Source organism: Taudactylus pleione, unplaced genomic scaffold, assembly GCF_031769625.1.
Source record: "Taudactylus pleione unplaced genomic scaffold, aTauple2 ptg000142l, whole genome shotgun sequence".
Classification (NCBI taxonomy): Eukaryota; Metazoa; Chordata; class Amphibia; order Anura; family Myobatrachidae; genus Taudactylus; species Taudactylus pleione.
The window spans coordinates 3,412,805-3,432,601 of record NW_028284544.1 but is presented as its reverse complement, the minus strand read 5'-3'; the positions used below and the strand labels follow the sequence as shown (position 1 = coordinate 3,432,601).

Here is a 19,797-nt window from a genome sequence, read left to right as displayed (position 1 = left end):
GTTCTTAGAGCATGCTAAAACTGTGGCATGCTGGAATGTGTAGATACACAGTAGTTGGAGTGCCATAGGTTGCCCACCCCTGGAATGGGCAGACACACAGGGAGAGAGGAGAGTATAATTGGGGAGAGCAGAGGTTGGACTATTGCGAGGAGGGATGGTAGGCCTGAATGTAGAGATGAGTATTGAGGGCATGTTTAAGGGTGGATAGAATGGATACACAGCTGACTTGGTGAAGGAGGTTCTTCTACAGATTGGGGACGGCACAGGAGAAATCTTAAAGTCGAGAGAGAAGAGGCAAACATTGGCAGAGCGATGCGGGTGGGAGGGAGTGTCTGAGGAAATGAGGCTGGAGATGCAGGGAGGTAGTGTTACGGAGGTAGTGGAGAGACTGGCAGAGGGGGGCAGCATACAGTAGGTAGACAAGAGGAAAATGAGACAGGCAACAAAACTAAAGAGGGGAAAAGCAGAAGTTCAGATTATCAGTGAGAAGTAGATTACAGTAAACTAGGCAAAAGATGAGGAGGTTGTGAATAAGTGTTTTATTGTCTGATAAGAAATGGCCTGAGAGTACACCATACAGAGCCAGCCCTAGGCATAGGCATTATAAGCCATTACTATTGGGGGTACTATAGGGACCTTACTACTGGGGGCATCATATGGGGGCACTACAGGGGCCTTACTACTGGGGGCAGTACAAGGGCATTACAACTGGGGTCACTGCAGGGGGCATTACTACAGGGGGCACTACTTTTAGGGGCATTACTACAGGTGGCATTACTACTACTGGGGGCACTGTGTAAGGTGTACCATTACAGTGGGTATATAGGGTAGGGGGCACCAGTCAAAATTTTGCCTAGGGCACCAAATTGGCTAGGGCCGGCTCTGACACCATATACAACTGTACATGATGCTACACATCCAATAATAATATAAAATGTGCGGAGAGGTTTAGAGACGGGAGGAAGCACATCCTAGGTCAACATAAATTGCAGTGCAAAAACAGCAACAAAATAAAGATATTTTCATTTTACATTCATGTCTGTAACTTTCCAGAGATTGAAATCAGCATAATTTACCTTGGCAATTTTCCCCATCTCATAGATATCAGCCTTTTCATCCTCTATACTAGAGAACGCTGCTTCTATCACGGATATTGTGTCCTCATTGTTGGAACCAGGATTGGGCAGTCCTCTGGGGAAGTAAAATCGTGGAATGTTTATGGACAGGGAAGGGGCTACTGTGACTTTATTGATGGGTGGTGGGGAGGCTGGGCGAGGAATTATAGGAGCACTGACAGGGGCAGGAGGCGGCGTCCCTGGCTTCTTCTCTTGTTTGTTTTGAACCTGCAAGATTGTAAGCATAGGAAAAAATAAATATTAGACTAGCTACCATAATGTCAAAATATGAATATACATGTAGAATACGAGGTGAATGCAAAACTGGTTGAGAACTTTCACAGGTTGAATTTCAGTGCACCACCACAGAGCCAAGTAAGCATCGTTGAGCTCAAAGTGGATTCCCTCTTCAAGATGTTCATAAATATTATACTAGTACATGGATATACAACTGTCCTATGGGAAGGACTGCATAAGCATATAAAAATAAAATAATAAAAAATAATATAAATAAAGTTATATATATATATTTTTTTTTATTTTGATTGTGGGTCAGGTCCTATTCAAAAAAAATATAATAATGTGTAAAAGACCACAGAAACCTTTGGAGTTCAACATATTGTCCCATAGTTTGATAGCCCTGTTCTAGACTGTTTACATGCATTATGTTGTCACATTCTAAAGTTGTACAATGAAAGGTACTAGGATGTATAATCATAAACCCATTATACGCGAGCAAGTGACTTCATAAATATATAAAAAACAATTAAACATTGTAAATGCACAAACATGTTCTCTATGATTTATATACAGGGCAATATAGAAAACTTGTACAGTCCCAGATTACAGTGCATTTCACTAAACAGTTCTGGATTACAGCACATTTCACTAAACAGTTCTGGATTACAGCACCTTTCACTAAACAGTGAAGAGCGAATCTAGAGCTTTGGGCAACCTGCGCCTCTCTAGTGCTTGTGAAACGATATGTTCCAATGGTAGGTTGAAGTGGCAGACCCAGAGCACTACACTATCTGTGGACTGTCAAGATAGGTCTTCTACATTTATCTGGGTAGTACAGGTAAAAATATAGATCACAGGTAACATGAAGATGATGTGAAGCTAAATGTACACCACACATTCACTTTCAATCATTCGCCAAGCTACTCTAAGCGGTGTAAATTAACAAAGAGTTCAAGTTAGCTTTATTTTTAGTTAAGAGATTATCCACCAGTGTCTCACAATATAAAAACCTTGCATCAGTGGAAAACAATATATGGGTGTATGCCAGAGTCACAAGGACAGTATAACGGAGAAAATAAGAGTTATGGTAGACTTACCTTTGTGAACTCTTTTTCTTCGAGGTTCATAGGGTCCACAGGATCTACCTTGGGGTATGTAGTTGGAGTAATCCATTGCACCAAACAGCTACAGCTTTCAAGCTCCCAGCATGCACAGGACCTCCTCCCCATATACCCCGCTCCAAGCATTACATTGGTAAACAAACCTAATGGCAAGAGACGGAGCATGGAGAAGGAGGTACAATGTACAGAAGAAACACTTTAAAAAACGAAGAGGGAATCAGTGACAAAAAAGAAAAGAATAGATCCCAACTGAGGCCAGGTGCGTCAGGGTAGGTGCCCTGTGGACCCTATGGACCTCGAAGAAAAAAAAGAGTTAAAGGCAAGTCTACCATAACTCTTATTTTCTACTTCGGGTTTCATAGGGTCCACAGGAACTACCTTGGGGATGTTCTAAAGCAGTTCCCTTAAGGGTGGGGATGCTCCTGAACCGAGAGGAGAATCCGCCGCACACAAAGGAAGCATCCTGGGAGGCAAAAATATCAAATGCATAGAATTTGATGAAAATGTGGACCGAAGACCAGATCACCGCCTTACATGTCTATTCTGCAGAGGCGCCATTTCTAAATGCCCACGATGGTCCCACAGACGGAGAAGAATGTGCTGTCACCGTGTTCAGAACAGTGAGATCAGCCTGAGTATACACGAGAAATAGTCATATGCAGCCACCGATCCAGAGTATGCTTGTTAGCTGGCCAGCCTCGCTTATGAAAGCCATATAAACACAAAAAATGCATCTCACTTCCTGATGGAGATTGTACGATCCACGTAGATATGAAGAGCTCGAACCACATCCAGTGAAGCTTCACCTACAGAAAGGTCAGAAGACTGAAAGGCTGGAACTACAATTTCTTCATTCATATGAAAACGGGATACACCTTTTTGGAAGGTAACCCGCCCTTGTACGGAGGACAGCTCTATTCTGGTAAAAAAATCAAAAATGGAGAGAGACATGGAAGTGCTGCCAAATCAGAAACTCTGCAAGCTGAGGAGATAGTGAGTAGAAAAATAATTTTCGCTGTCAACCATTTGAGGTCCACTGTGTCCAAGGGTTCAAAGAGCCTGCAGCACCCTGAGAACCAAGGATAAATCCCACGGTGCCACCGGAGGGACATATGGTGGCTAGCGTTCCCGCTAGGCTGTTTTAGCGGGGCGCGGCGCCCTGCCCTCCTTCTGGAGGGCAAAAAGCACCCTACCCTCCAGGAGGAGGGCAAAAAGCGCCCTGCCCTCACAGCCTGCGGGTGCCGTTCTCACCCGCGGGACGCAGTGTCCCGCGGGTGGAGAAACATACGGTGTCCCGGTCACCGCCAGAGAATAGACGCCGGGCGCATGCGTCTTATAGACACGCCCCTATTCATGACCACGCCCCCTACCTGCCGCCGGAGCTAGAGTGAACACTAGGTGGCTGACAATGGAGAACACCCTGAAAAAAAAGTTAATATCCAGCAGGAGAGCGATTCTGCGCTGGAACCAAACTGACAATGCAGAAACCGGAATTCTCAAAAGTAGCCAGGCAAAGACCAAGGTCTAGTCCAGCCTGCAAAAAGCAAGAACTCAGGAGACCCTGAAAATCTTGTTCCCACATTTTCTGTGGGAACACCAATGAAAAAATGAATGCAAAATCTTGTGATAGATGCGGGCCGAAGTAGGCTTCCTTGCCCTAAGCATCATCTGGATCACAGAAGTAGAGTTTGGCGGAAACAGGTATGCCGACCTGAAGTCCCACCTCAACGCCAGAGGGTCCACGAAGGCGGCTGAGGGGTCCCTTGTTCTGGACCCATACCTGGGGACCTTGTGGTTGTGACGTGATGCAATGAGGTCTACGTCCGGTAGTCCCCACTTGTCCACCAGGAGCTGAAAGACGCCCGGATGAAGAGCCCATTCTCCGGTGTGTATGTCCTGACGACTTAGAAAGTCCGCTTTCCAGTTGAGGATTCCTGGGATGAATATTGCCAAGATTGCTGGAAGCTGGCGTTCTGCCAGAATGTTCGCCACTTCCCTCATGGCTGCCGGACTTTGTGTGCCTACCTGATGGATTGCCTAAGCTGTCCATCTTCCCTTAAAGGTCTGATGACCTGTTACCGCGCCCATTCTCGCAGACTTGCAACCGTGGTGAAGGGTACCCAATCTGGGATCCATAAAGGGCAACCCTTGTTTAAATTAGTAGTTTTCAGCCACCATGCAAGGGAAAGCCGAACCTTTGATGAAATGCGGATCGTTTTAGACCTTATTCACAGATACGGACCATCCCAATGAGACCGAATGCATGGTTGCAGGGACCTGGAATGGAACGCATCATATGCCATGTCTAAGGTGGATACCATGGACTCCAGGACCTATATTGCTGAGTGAACTGACACTATCGCAGAGCAATTTGCTAGTCCAGCCTGCACTTGTCGACAGGCAATGGTCAGCCGGAGATGACCCAATATCAGGAAATCATCTAAGTATGGCAGTATCTCGACTCCTTGTTATCAGAGAAGAACAGTCATGACTGCCATTATCTTTGTAAACATCCGAGGGGCTGTGGACAGACCAAAGGGCAAGGGTAATGTTTCTGACGAACAGAAAACCCAGAACCCCTGGTGGAATAGTGTAATAGGTACATGCAGATATGCATCCTGTATATCCCGGGAACCATGAAATCCCCATGTTCTAACGCCAGCACAATTGACCGCAGGGTCTCCATACTGAACTTGGGAACCTGGATGAATCTGTTGAGAGATTTCCGATTCAGAATAGAGTGATGAGACCCATTTAGCTTCTGAATCAAAATCAAATCTGAGTATAACTCCTTTCCTGATAGCCAAAGGAACCAAGATTATCCCCCTTGAACTGAGCAGGGCATGAATGGTCTACTAGAGGGCAAGGCCACAGATAGAACCTAATGAGGGAGTTGTACCAACAACCTTCTGTGGATTTCACACCTAATGCACTCTCCCTGCGAGAGAGGGTAAGAAGACATTAGTCCATCTTGGAATCTGGAACAGTTTATCTGGAGTGTTCTATGCTTCCCCCATAAACTCAGTAAGATATTTAGATTGAGGTAATCCAGCCTAAATCACCTGCAGGTGTCTGAACACCAGGTTTATTAGGCTTTAGGAACTGGTACTTAATCTTCTATAAAGAGGATTGAATTAATCGCCCCAGCTAGACAGGAACATGCACTGATAAATTACGCACCTCCTCAACCGAGATAGGTACAGAGCGAGAAAACCTGTTTATCCTCTCAGATGACATATCAGAATCTGAAAGCAGGATGGACTGACAGGATGGTGCAGTCCATTTATATGCTTAAACGGCTGATGTCTTATTCGCCTGTAACCTCTACAGATAGGTAGATGCTAAAAAGCCAGATTCTGAACTGAGTGGACATAATTCTCCATCCAGGAAGGATGTATGGGAAGAGGAAACATAACAGGCTGTAATCACTGTGGGAAAACCAAAGTGGGAGGCAGTTGTGAGGGCTGATAAGCGATCCACTAACTGCAGCATAACCCGAAACCAGGAGGACCTTCAAGGTGACCCCTGAACAAGTGCTGGTGAGGTGGCCTGCTGTGGTGTCCATCCTGTATAAAAACCTGAGAGGCCTACTGTACAGGATTTACATGAAACCAGCACAGGGACAACAATCTCCTGTTTACCTTTGTCCTGAGACATGGGAAATATTTGCAATAACCTACAACAAGTGTAGGGTTAACAATGCAATGTGACCTCCTTCACAGATAAAAATAAATGTGAAGTACTCTCTAACCCCTATACACTAGGTAGCTGGGGGTTTAGAAAAAAACAAAGAAAAACATTTTTTTTATTTTTTTCCAAACAGCAGAGATTAGCATATGTCACATAAAATGCATACAATTTATTTGCAAAAAGGCATTAAAATCAACTACCTAAACACATAAGCTTTTGGTAGGATCTACATGCATATACATATATTTGGAAATAGGTACGTGATCGCAGTTACATTGGTAGGATACAAGTGCAATGCGTACAAATTTACTTACAAATTGGCACTGAATCAACTTATACAAGTAAAAAGTTGGTAGGACTCCAGTGCTATATACATTGCCATAGGAGAGGGGGAGAGAGGGGGAGAGAGAGAGAGAGAGAGAGGGAGAGGGAGAGGGAGAGGGAGAGGGAGAGGGAGAGGGAGAGGGAGAGGGAGAGGGAGAGGGAGAGGGAGAGGGAGAGGGAGAGGGAGAGGGAGAGGGAGAGAGAGAGGGAGAGGGAGAGAGAGAGAGAGAGAGAGACAGAGACCAAATCTCAACTCAGCAAACAGTCAATTGCAGCTGAGCATCTCCAACTAATTTGGAGAGGGGGATGAGCAGCTCAGTCTTCACAACTTCACAAGTAAAAGTAAGGCACAATTTAACCCCTGCACACCTAGTAGTTAAGGGTAAAAATGGAGCAATGGCAGTGATAGTTATAACAAACAAAAATAAAAAACTTGCATGAACTCCTGTTTCCCTTTATGCTTAGCATATATAAGTACAAAGGTTACAATGCAGTTTTTTAGATGGTGTACTGGATTTGGTGAGGTAGCGGTCCTATACCAGGGAGCACACAAACCATCCTATATGAAATCCTGAGCAGACAGGCCTGCTGAACAAGTTTATATGACACCAGCTTGCACAAAATCCTGCTCTGTATCACAGGTATAAGGTATAAATGCAATGTGAGAGTCTTCACAAGTAAATGTGAGAGTCTTCACAAGTAAATGTGAAAAGACAAATGAAAAACCCCACACCCCTGTACAGAGGGATGAGGAGAAACACAGTGATAGATACTGTGATAGTCACAGACTGATGTGAATGGCCAAATATTCTCTGTAAAGCACTGCGGAATATGTGTGCGCTATATAAATAACTGGTAATAAATAAATAATTATCTAGACATCATAATGTCCACAGGTAATCCATGTCAACATGTTTATAATGTCAACATGCACAATGTTGACACTGCCAAAACTGATATTGTAACCCTAGCGCTAACAATCACCCTATCACTAAACCTAATAATTCTATTGCCGACAAAGTATCAACATATAAACTGTCGACATGATAGAATTCAACATTTTAGTGTTGAACTATAAATTCTACATTGTAATCGTAAACATGCTGCCTATATCCCACTATTTCACAGAGTCTCAGTTGTGTCTAACCTAAAAGGATCCCCTACCAAATCATACAGCCATCACCTGGAGAGTCACATTGTTGGGGTGGAAGAAACATTTCTGGGGGTGTAAATGGTCACGCAAAATTATTTGTAGCTGATATAAGTAATTGGTTAAACCACTTTCCAAGACGTATGGTGTGAGGTGATAGTGACAACTGGCAAAGCCATAACTGCAAGCTGAAAAAATGGGTTAAATGATGGGGGATATATATGTAGAGGTGGTGTATTGATGGGGAATGGATTTTTGGGAACTTATACCCCTTTTACACCAGAGCTAAAAAGTTATTGCAGGGTTAACCCGGGTAGCTCCTTGGTGTAAAAGGGGAAAGGGTAGGATTGCTGGGTCGAGTGATCCAGCAAGCCAACCCAGGTAACTTGCAGGGTTCAACACTGGAATGACCCGTGAAACCCTGCAGTGTAAACGGCGCGATCCGGGTCATGATGACCTGTAGCGCGCCGCATGCCTGACTATTGGCCGGCTTCAGTGGTGCTTGGAGATGACGTTATCTCCAAGTGTCCACTTCTATGCCGGAAGAGCTGGGTCACTGCAGACCCTGCTCCAGTGTGAATGGCGCCAACGCGGGAATATCCTGGGTCAGCGCAAGCTTAATTCTGGGTCTGATCTGGTTTGGAACCCTGTTCCAACCTCCGGGTCAGACCCGGAATTTAGGTATAAAAGCGGTGTGTGTGTGTTTTCTAACATTATACAAACGTCACATTTACATAATTTTGGGGAACATTTACTAATGGTGGATAAATGATAGCCAGCAAGGTTTTTTCCAGTAGTATAAACACATTTTCTGTGTACCCCAAAAGTCTGTAAATTCTGATAATTTTTTTTGTGTTTAATTGTCCAAATCTCTTCTATTCAGCAGCAGGACTGTTAAGGCCCCCATACAAGGGGCGATAAAGCAGGCGATCCGATTGATTTGTGCGATTTGCCTGCTATATCGCACCTTGAATGGCCCCGATGTCGGGTCGAGAGCTCTCCCGTGGGGTCGTACGTCGTACCCCCTGATCTTTCTGCAGGACCATAAGATCAGGAGATGCGATGTGCGATCCCATGGATTGCTATGCGGGTGAGAGAGGGGGGAGCTGGCATATCGGGCGGTCGGCCACCCGATCACACCGTGTGCGCGGACCGCCCGATATGTCGGATGACGTATCCCCTGTCGCCTCGCACAGTGTATGGGGGCCTTATCTGTCCAGAATAATTAGCTGCCTTAGGAAGGTAGAACATGCAGTGGTGCATTATAGTTTATTGGTAACAAATTAGAGTATAGTGGTTACTTAGTATCCATGTTACTAGTTGATTAGTTTTAAATGTTGCTTTATTTTATTTTAAAAGGTATTCCTCCTTGTTATTATAAATATTTTGTTTATAAATAAATATCCATGTTAATTTATCATATTTGACTGTAATTAGTGAATAATAAAGCAAATTATATCTAAGAATCAATCAACGCATTACTACAGCCATTGTGTTGTATAAACTAATTAATACCATTAGTAAAGCCCTGCCGTTTTTCCAAATCAGACTCAAAATGTACCCATAAATGTATGGTCTCCACCAAGCCAGTTATTGGCCACTTAGACTAACTATAGTAAGCCCACAGCCACCAGTAGCAGTTGGCAGATTGCCACAATACATTATCAATAAGGGTCCTTGGACACATGTAAAACAAGTATAAGGCTCCATTACTCTAATATTGCATAAAAAAAACCCTTTCCTCAATAAACATAAAATTACAAAGGTGAACAAGCGCTGGTTAACACACACATACATACATGCACACACTTACTTTGCGGGGTGAGGGACTAAGATATTAACATCCTCTCTCGAATGTACATAAAAGTATTTTTTCCTTTCCTTTCCCTCTCTCCACACTCCCAGGATAGATAATTCAATGGTCATAAATCTTAATCATAAATCTTAAGAGATAAGGCACTTACAGGCACTCCTGATAGAATATAAATGTAATAGTTTCTTTTATCAGCCGCTCCGGGGAATATATCGGTCTAATATATGACACACGGGCAAACAGTCAGAGCAGGAACACACACTGATAAAATCCATAGGTTATAAAAATAAACAAAAAAAACCCTGTCCTCCATCCATATATTGGTGAGATATCAGTTAACACTATTCCAGAAACCACATTGTGATAATATGGAGCTAGATGGGGAGCGTTGAGTTGTGCCTCACTGAAAATTGGCTCACTACAAGACTTCAGCGCTGTGGTCACTGTTAAAACACTACCAAGGGGCCCACTTATCAAATATTTGAGGCTTATTCCTTAACATTTTCGGAGGGTAACTGCAAATATTTAGTATCACACATGTGTAAAGGAGGGACAGCAGCAGATATCTATCTCCAGTACCTGCTGTGATGCCTCCATTCCCGACCGCATCTGGAGTCCCCGTAGGTTTCTATGGGGGATGCGATGCTGGCAGATTTACCAAGTTCCGGAATGCAAAGCACATGATTCCCACGGAACCCTCCCCGTGAATGGTGGCTGGGCATATGCAGCCAGCGGGACTGCGCATGCGCAGTAGCCCCAACAGCACTCCGGGCACATTGCAGGGACGGGCGATCATAAATAAATGGGCCCCCAAATGACAATCACAATGACAATTATAGAGCTAAGTGGGCAGCGCTAAGCTGCGCGCCTGTCTCACTACTACAGCGTTGCTGGTCACCGCTACCATAAGCACAAGAAAGCCATGCAGGGAGCACTATGCTAAGTCCGTATTCCCCTGACTAGTGCAGAACTACAGGGCTGCAGCGCTGCGCTCACTCTTATTACAGTCACATATAAAATACATTGTTATGAAAAACAGACAAATGTAACACAGGTGTCTTAGCAATTATCTCTAAGCAGGCTGATTAGTAGGACTAGGTCTGCCCCGTCAGGTACATAGCATGGATGCGAAACGCGTGTTTTCTCAAAAAAGGTCACTAGAAATATAATGTAGATGAAGGCAAGACTGGGATTTCTGAGTAAATAAAAGGGTGAATTCTTCACGCAGCCATTTTGCAGATTGTACTAATATTTATAAGAATACCATTTACCAGTCCAGTGAGAAGTTGTGACAATATTAAGGTATATTATGTTGGAAAACCCCAAAGTGTCACACGGGGGGCCAGAGACAGACATTAAATGGTGAGGTCCCCAAAGGGCACCATATGAGCTAACAGTGTGACCTGGCACCAGACAATGAGGGAACATATAGGTAAAACTGTAATGACCTGGATAAGGCAGACAGAAGACTTCTAGTAGAATAAGTGATATTTTTCCTAATTAAATACAAATAAAACTTATATTGAGTGACATATTCAGCAAAACCTTGGATATTTATTCAGTTGTCCCACATCACAGAAGTGTATCTGTGTTAACCATCAATAGTGTTCAGATGGCCCGTTAAAAGGGTAAGGAGTCTTCCAAAACGTGTAGTAGAGGAACACCTGGATGGGCGAACGTAGATACACTTGTGAGACAGACGTATGAATATCCGGGGCTTGTTGCATATGCCACCAAACAGGAGTGTTATTTGTATTTTATTCATCTTTAAAGTATCAGTTGTGCTTTTGGAAGTAATGTCCTTTATCCTTCACTTTCCAGTGTTACTTACAGAATGTCTTCCTCCGGTCTGGTGGTGCAGTTTGGGCATTGACACAGATTCCAATGCTGGTGCAGCTGGATTATACTTCCTGCCAAGATGGGTTTTCAGTTATGAACTTTCTACAGTGTGTGGGTGCAATTACCTAATCTCCCCTTGGGATTTTAATGTTAAGTATAATCATAATTCTAGAACAATGCTAACCAATGCTCGAAGGGAAGGTGTAAATAAATAAAGATAATTCAGCATCAGGTCCAATACAAAAAGGTGTAAAATAGTTAATGAAACTATGAGGGACCAGGCAAAGCTTTGCAGTTCCACATTCAGCCCAACAGTTTGACGACAGCACATTCTAAATTTGTAGAAATGAGCAGTATTGGTTTTTCTAGCACATATAATCATAAACTAGTGACTTCCTAGACAAAACATTTAAATGTCATGTAAAACATGGGCTTCTAGAAACAATGTCTTGTACAAATATAGATTTTCTGGCAAATGGCATTACAATGCAATCTGTATAAAAAATAAGCCTAGTGCTTGATCTAAAGCTGGGTACACACGTAAAGATTTTCTGTCCAACCATTGATTGGTTGGAATGAAAATCCGGTAAGGTATAAAAGCAAATGACAATCAGCAATTTTCTCCCAAATGCCAGAAAATGGAAAAAACTTGTTTGTTAAATGTTTGATCAAAACAATTTGTTCAAACTTGTCTGACGACCATTTTCATCTGTTTTCTGGCATGTAGGAGCAAATTGCTGATCATCAGTAACTCCCATACGTTACCAGATTTTCATTCCAACCAATCAACTAGTTGGATACAAAATCTTTACGTGTGAATGCAGCATTAGACCAGGGGTAGGCAGCTTTTTTTTCTCTTTGGGTGTCAGATGTTCAACATTACAAACTAACCCCCCACCCCCACCCATTATACAACATAAAGAGACATATATGCAAAAGTAAAGCATCCTGAGACCATTTGTGTGGGGTTGCTTCTCAGCCAAGGGAGTGGGATCACTTACAATTTTGCCTAAGAACACAGCCATGACTAAAGAACGGTACCAAAACATCCTTCAAGAGCAACGTCTCCCAACCATCCAAGAACAAGAAGTTTGGTGATGAACAATGCCTTTTCCAGCATGATGGAGCACCTTGCCATAAGGCAAAAGTGATAACTAAGTGGCTCGGGGAACAAAACATCGAAATTTTGGGTTAATGGCCAGGAAACTCCCCAGACCTTAATCCCATTGAGAACTTGTGGTCAATCAAAAACCCACAAGTTCTGCCAAACTCCAAGCATTGATTAGTCAAGAATGGGCGGCCATCAGTCAGTATTTGGCCCAGAAGTTGATGGACAGCATGCCAGGGCGAATTGCAGAGGTCTTAAAAAATAAGGGTCAACACTGCAAATATTGACACTCTGCATAAACTTAATGTAATTGTCAAAAGCCTTTGACACTTATGAAATGCTTGTAATTTTACTTCAGTATATCATAGTAACAACTGACAAAAAGGTCTAAAAACACTGAAGCAGCAAACTTTGTGAAAACCAATACTTGTGTCATTCTCAAAACTTTTGCCCATGGCTGCACACTCACAGTAACAGGTCCGGTGTACCTACGGATGAGATATGCTACTCAACATGGCTACTGAAAGGTCTGACCTTAATAAACGTAGCCGAATTAGTCACTGATCCAGATGTCCAGGATTGGCCAGTGTGTTTCCAGCATTAGAACATAATACATTGTGCTGGGTACTGCTGTAGTGATTTAGACTTTTTCCTCATACTAGTGGCACAGAATTTGTGTACCCCATACAAAGCACGCAGTATTTTCCCTGTATGGAATATGAACTGTCACAGTTTGCATCATAACATGGTTTGTCCAGGTGCAAATCTACACCCTTCACCTGGATTTGCTACAACTGTAAATTAAACACTGCTGTGTGTATTTTATGTATTATCCAATATATAAAATTTACTTTTTTTTACATTTAAATTATTGTAAATTATTTTTGCAATACAGGTAATTTGTGACACAGTGACAGTAAATCTCTCTCTCTGTACCTAGCATTTCAGCAACATTGTAGGGCAGACATGCGGCTTTATGGAGAACACAGTGTGAAAGAGGAAGAGCCCCTTCCTGATATGTGGATAGAACGCACTCCTTGTCAGTGCAGAGGGAACACCCTATTCCAGTCCATGCTCAAACTACAATCTCAGTTGACAGTAAGAGTAAAAGAATGATAGCATGGCACACATGGCATAGACAGTCACCTGACGCCATGTCTCACACACTCAACTGCGCAGTGATGAGGACTTTCCTTCTGATTAGCGATTGTATGTGTGTGTGTGTGGGGGGGGTGGATTGTGTGCGCTCTGATGCATGCTGTGGGGGCTGGTGTCTCCACAGCATGTGGCATATAGTATTGGATGTCTCTGTACAAGGTACACACCTGTGGGGGTGGGGGGGCGTGGAGTGTGGTCAATGTAACATGCCCCTTAAGGTTACTCAGAATTACCTCAGAATGGCTGTCTCACACCCGTAGCTAAGGCCAGTAAATCTGTGTCTGGAGACGCAGATACTGGCCTCAGCACTCCCAAAAATGGGGGTGACATGCCTATTTTCAGGAACGCTGCCCAACACAACCCCTCCATGCATGCACTCAACAGAACATATTTTCAGGATTTCTGCCTTTGGAAACAGGATAAGTACTGACACAGACAAGCATATTCAGTTACCTGTGCATGGTTTCTGATGGAAGAAAGCTTGAACGGTTGTGGGTACGTGAAGACCAAATTTGGAAACGCTTGTTTATATTATAGCTGTGCAGGGTGGAATGCGGATTACTTAAAGAAATAAATATAATTTACCAGGCAGTGATGATCACATATTGGGCACTGGGAGGAGATGCGAAGGATGAGAGTTCTGCCATTCTACTATTTGGTCAATGGCTGAGTCATTTTTGCAAAAGAACACTTTCACAAATAATTTAGAAAACATACCTGTCAGGGAGCCCAATAGGTATCACTGATTTAGCAATGACTAGGTCAGAGTCAAGGAATGTGTCACAGTGACTGGTACTACACTAGCGTCAAGACTGCGTTTACGCAGATCCCCAAGTCCTGATGTACTGGGGTCATAGTCTAATATAATACTCACAATGAATATTATAACACTCTGCTTATTATACCATACACATACTAGCCCACAGGCCCCATTGCGCAGGCTCGGTGACAAACTACCACACAGTTAGTTGGAATAATCATGTTTCTAACAATAAATAATAGTTATAGCGTAACCTTAGCGATCTAATAGCTTCTTCACAGACTGGGGTCTGCAGCATATATAAAAAATTGACTAATAAAGGAACACTATTTACAAAAGGAAGTACAATGCTTAGTTACAGAAATTAAATAAATAAAAAGGGTTACAGATTACATAGACAAATGTGAGTTGTAATTTCAAAATAAAAAGTTATTCTTGGCCGGGGGGAGAGGCACAGCAGGAAATGCAGGTCTAACCTTCAACTGAGAAATGATCCCCCAAGTCTGTTGTTCCCCACTCCTCACATAGGAGGCTATTCAATTCAGCAGGAGTTGAATAGCGCTGGGAAGTTGGACCCAGAGCTATTCAATTCAGCATGCCGTTTAGTCCGACTATTACAAGTTAAGTCAGAGACTGCCGGTTCTCGTGACTTAACCTGGGTGTTTAGTCGCGAGAACCGGCATTCTCCGACTAAAAGTGCCAGCCGAGTATGGTATCCCAAACCATACTCTCAAATCACACCAGACAGCGTGCTGACTTCAGGAATATTTCTATGAAATTGGAAGCGCCTAGCTGTGGTGGAAATATACATTTTTAGTCAAAACCAGATAAAACATGGTGAAGTATTTGATTCCTGTTTATGGTCATTCACACCTTGTGATCGGATGGCTGTTTGAATACCCCGTGCTGTGTTGCGTGCCAAGTAAGCATCCTCAAGTCATCTATATGCAGACACAGGTTAAAGGGCTTTTGTCCACTCATCATGTCCAGGTAATTGCTTTTACTGCTCACAGGATTGCATAAGGGATGTACAATTTAATGAAACTATACCAGCTCCCCTCTGGTTTCCTCAGTGATCTACATGCTCATGAAAAACCTTTAATGGGCTCCTCATGCAATAAAACTTGATATACCTAGACTTCCTTATAGGAGTGATAAATACCACAGGATGACAACATTTAACAAAAGGTATCCAGATTACCTGCCCTTAATGACCTTACATTTAAAAAAACAAACAAAAAACAGTTCATATATACTGTTAGCATTTGTGCAACAGTTTAATTATTATTAATGGAAAATATTTTCCTCTCTACAATGCCCTGATCATCACAATTCATCTTACGATGCGGCGGTCGAAATGCTGACCGCCAGAATCCCGACACTGAAAACCCGGCATGGGACTAAAGATAGCCGATGCCCATCATTAGCCCCATGCCGAAATCCTGACGCCCGGCATACCGAACGTAGGTAAGCCGGGCGTCGCGAGCAGTTAGCCGCGGGGGGGAGGGTTAGGTTTAGGCACCCCCGGGGGGACTTAGGGTTAGGCACCCTCCCGGGAGGGTTCGGTTTAGGCTAGGAGAAAGGGGGGGGGGATTAGGGTTAGGCACCACTATGGGGAGGTTAGTGTTAGGCACCCCCGCCAGGAGGGTTAGGGTGCAGAGAGGAGGGGGGGTTAGGCACTACGGGGCGGACTTAGGGTTAGGCACCACCCCCGGGGTCTTATGTTGCATACACATGGGACAATTTTCCTGAACGATAAATCGTTCACTTTTATACAGTGAAAGATTAACCAACGACCAACGATGCACTTTCCCACATGAACGTTATCTATGGTCGACCATATATGCAGGCCAACTTGGATGATTTGGTCAAGATTTGCCTGTTAAGACATGACTTCACTGAAATATCTATCATAGATATCCATCAGTGTGTACACCCAAAATAGTTTGCCCTGCACTACAGAAAGTTGGAGGGAAATCTATCAGCGATATCTTTGGTTGTGCAGGTTGTACCATGTGTATGTAGCATTAGGGTTAGGTACCCCCAAGGGAGGGGAGCGGGGAGGGTTAAAAACACTTACCAGCCGGCATCAGGATTTTGATCTGTTGGGCTTCCAGGGTTGGGATTTGAACTGGCGGCTTTTAAGCCGTCGGAATTTCATACCCAACCCATTGGGAGTGTTTCCTCACAGTCCATTAGGAATACAGTTGTGTTAATCAGTGACTGATTTATTGGAAAAATTCTGCATGTGATACACAGTAGTTCATCTGTGCAGAGACCTGAAAACATGTAGGTCAGTTCATTTAGTACTCCGTAACAATAAAGGTTAGAAATTGCAAGACTTTTCATTTTATAAAGGACTGGAAAATATTTGTTAAAAAATATAAAAAGTAATTCATATCTACACTAACTACTTATATTTAGCCGCTCTACCATTTAGCATAATTCCATAGTATTAATTATCTTGTAATGTGTTACAGATACAATGCTAATTATCTCTTTTTGCTAAAGTTGTAAAATATTTAGATATTTATTATTGTTTTCACTACACTGGTTACATGTCAAAACATCAAACGCAGTCATAGAAACATAATGCCTATGATCAAGTTGATTGGTCAGGTCACTGATATAATCATACAGAGAGTTATGCATGCAACGTGAATACATGCACTGTCCCTGGCCAACAGTATCCCTGGAAATTCTGCTCCAGTGTTGTCATGTTTGCATTCTCAGCTGAATAACCACCTTGTGCACTGTGGGGCTTTCATGGTAGGTTAGTTTTCCACTGCAACTATACTGTACACGGCTTGTAAGATAGACACAGGAGAAAAATCAGCGAGGAAGGGACAAGCCTGTTCTTGATTTGTAACTTGGCACACACTTACTGTGAAAGCAATGTTCTTTTAAGACAGCCTGACACTGTCCACTAGCCACTATAAATAGAGTGGATGGCATCTGGGAGCACATTCTTAAAATATATGGCACATAAGCCCCCTGACCAGTGCCCAAGGTATACAACCAACACTCCAAACCAACACAACACACGTAACCAATATCTAACATGTGATAGCTGTAAGTGGAAAGATTTACAAATTGTGTACAAAGTTTTCCAAATTGTATAAACTCTGGCTTAAATTATTGTACACAGGTATCATGGCCACCTGCACTTCTAAACTGTGGCCGTTGTCTGTGCACCATGGGGGTAGCCATTGTGTGGGCTGGACCAACGTTCACGAGAATGCAGTAGGTCAATCCACATGGGGATTTATGAAACCTTGGCTGAACACAGAAAAAGGGATGCTTTAAGGCAATGCTGAATCCCTTGGCTCACACGATGGTGGCGATTCAATTACTGCTGATGTGCCGCGGAGCATTGCTGTGCACATATCAGTCAGTGACAGCACATACCGGAGATCGCAAGTTTTCCTGCACAACTCTATGGGGTGCAAGGCAAGATTTGCAACGTGGATGGATGGGATGTGTCACCCCTGATCGGCACATGGCGTTCATAGTCAGTAATTGAATCGCCCCTTTAATAGTCTGACAGTTCTGTTCTTGAGTACATAAACATTTCTAACCACTCGTTAAAACAAATCTCTGAGAAAAAAAAAGTTATAGGAGTATGTTCTTACACACACTTACTTATATGTCTCTATATTCCCATTGTATAGCAATAGATCATGCTTACCTTTTTTATACTAGTTTTAATTGTTGTTTAATAAAGTAGGTCTTTTTATATAGCAGCAATGAAAACACTTTAGGATTTGGAACTTACATTATCTATTTTAGCAGTGTCCTGAATGAGGATACAGCAATTCTGCTCAATGTTACATACTACCTGTAAATAGCAGCTCAGGCCACATCAACTTTAATCTCAGAAACCTATTTTTACCAGGGACATGTGGTGTTTGCTCAAACATCAACCCATGAGAAGCTAAAATGAGTTTCCACAAGCTGTTAAAGCACAATAAAATATCATTCTACCCCATAATATTTTTAATGAATGGCTGAGCTGCATAACTTCCCTCATTCTATAAATATTAAAATGAGTCCTTACAGGATCAGCGCCCAAAGCATGAATTCTGAGAACATACAGGTGAACAACGACCATTTCTGAGATGCTGACTCGGATTAGACCTAGGATCTGGTTCAGGCAGTTCAGACATACACAATATAGCTCCACTAGACTTTCTGCCCTCATTGTGATATAAGTGTGTGGTTATACCCAGTGATTATTATTACATCATGCAGAGCAAGCCATCATTGCTGTCCCAGACCCACGAGCTTCCAGCTTCTCCAATCACACTGCCTATAAAGTCTCCCATACTTTCTCCCATATGTGCCTTTCCCAGCTCCTCCCACAATGTATACCTTACAGGCTATAACTTCTCATTAACTCTGCACCACAAGTCATTATTTGGCTCATTAAAACCACTCATGACCTCTCCTTACACCTGTTCTTGTTGTTCAGTTGTACTTCTCACCCCGTAGTATAACTATCCTGGAAACAGTAATGCATGAGCTCTGAAAACTACTTAAGAGTTTTCTTTTATTTCCATCACAAACTTATGCAAACAATGCAATTCTTCCTTACCTATTGCAATAGTAGTAATAATCATTTCTAACAAATTTTCGCTACAATTTTGCACAAAAACAGTCCCCAATTAACAGTCTAAAACCACCACTCCAATAGCGACGGTTTCTGAGCCTGCTCAAAGAGAATAACTTCCAAACCTGAGCTTGCTGAAAAGACTTGATCCTCTTTTTAAATCTGGATGGGAGCACAAAATCACATCCCCTTGCCAGAAAGGCCAATTCCCCCCTTAAATCGGGGTCCCTTCTCAGCGACGCCTCCTTTATCATCATCTTGGAAGACCAGCTCTCAAGAACTGCGTCTGAATTTTGATATTTGGGTGCTTTAAAAGGAGAAGGGGATCAAACGTTCAAAGAATGTAGGTGCTCTGCTTTGCTTAAACTCCCTGCAGCATGGAGACTGTCTTAATCTTGCACTCAAAGGCCGGCGCTGGGCTCCAAGACGCCAGCATTGTACAGCTAAATAGAGCCCCGCGTTTCCCTTCTCCTGACAAAACCAAATTCCCAGCAACAACAAAACTATCTTTTACTGAAGTCTTCCAACAGTGAGCAGCTGAGAAACATGACCTCGGAATGGTTTTGCTGTGTGACAGACAGCCGGTGCTGGCCTGGGATGGTGGGGGCAGTGGGGGAGTGGGAGCCTTAGAGGAGGGATTCTGGGAAAGGAAGCACCCAGAGGCTGCCGACTGTTGCTAAACTTAGACACTCCGGAGCAATGTACTCAATATAAAGAGTCTTCTCTAGTTGTGTTTACTTTATAAGCTTCAATGATTTGAAAGGTCAATACTACAAGAACAAAGTAGCAGAGAGTTGAAAGGTCAAAGTATGTATGCAATGCGTGTATTTAATGTTATCTTGCTCTGGTATACTCTTAAATGACCGATCA

At 43.0% G+C, this 19,797-nt stretch overlaps 1 protein-coding gene across 6 annotated transcripts in view; it reads right to left on the bottom strand.

The window, feature by feature from the left end:
* Nucleotides 1-19,797, bottom strand: part of PPP2R3A (protein phosphatase 2 regulatory subunit B''alpha) — a 203,201-nt gene that overhangs the window by 27,058 nt on the left and 156,346 nt on the right. For all 6 annotated transcript variants that reach the window (XM_088473842.1, XM_088473841.1, XM_088473843.1 and 3 more), the window contains one exon: nt 1,077-1,343. In XM_088473842.1, the coding sequence (XP_088329968.1) occupies nt 1,077-1,343 (267 nt within the window). The remainder of the gene's footprint in view (nt 1-1,076; nt 1,344-19,797) is intronic.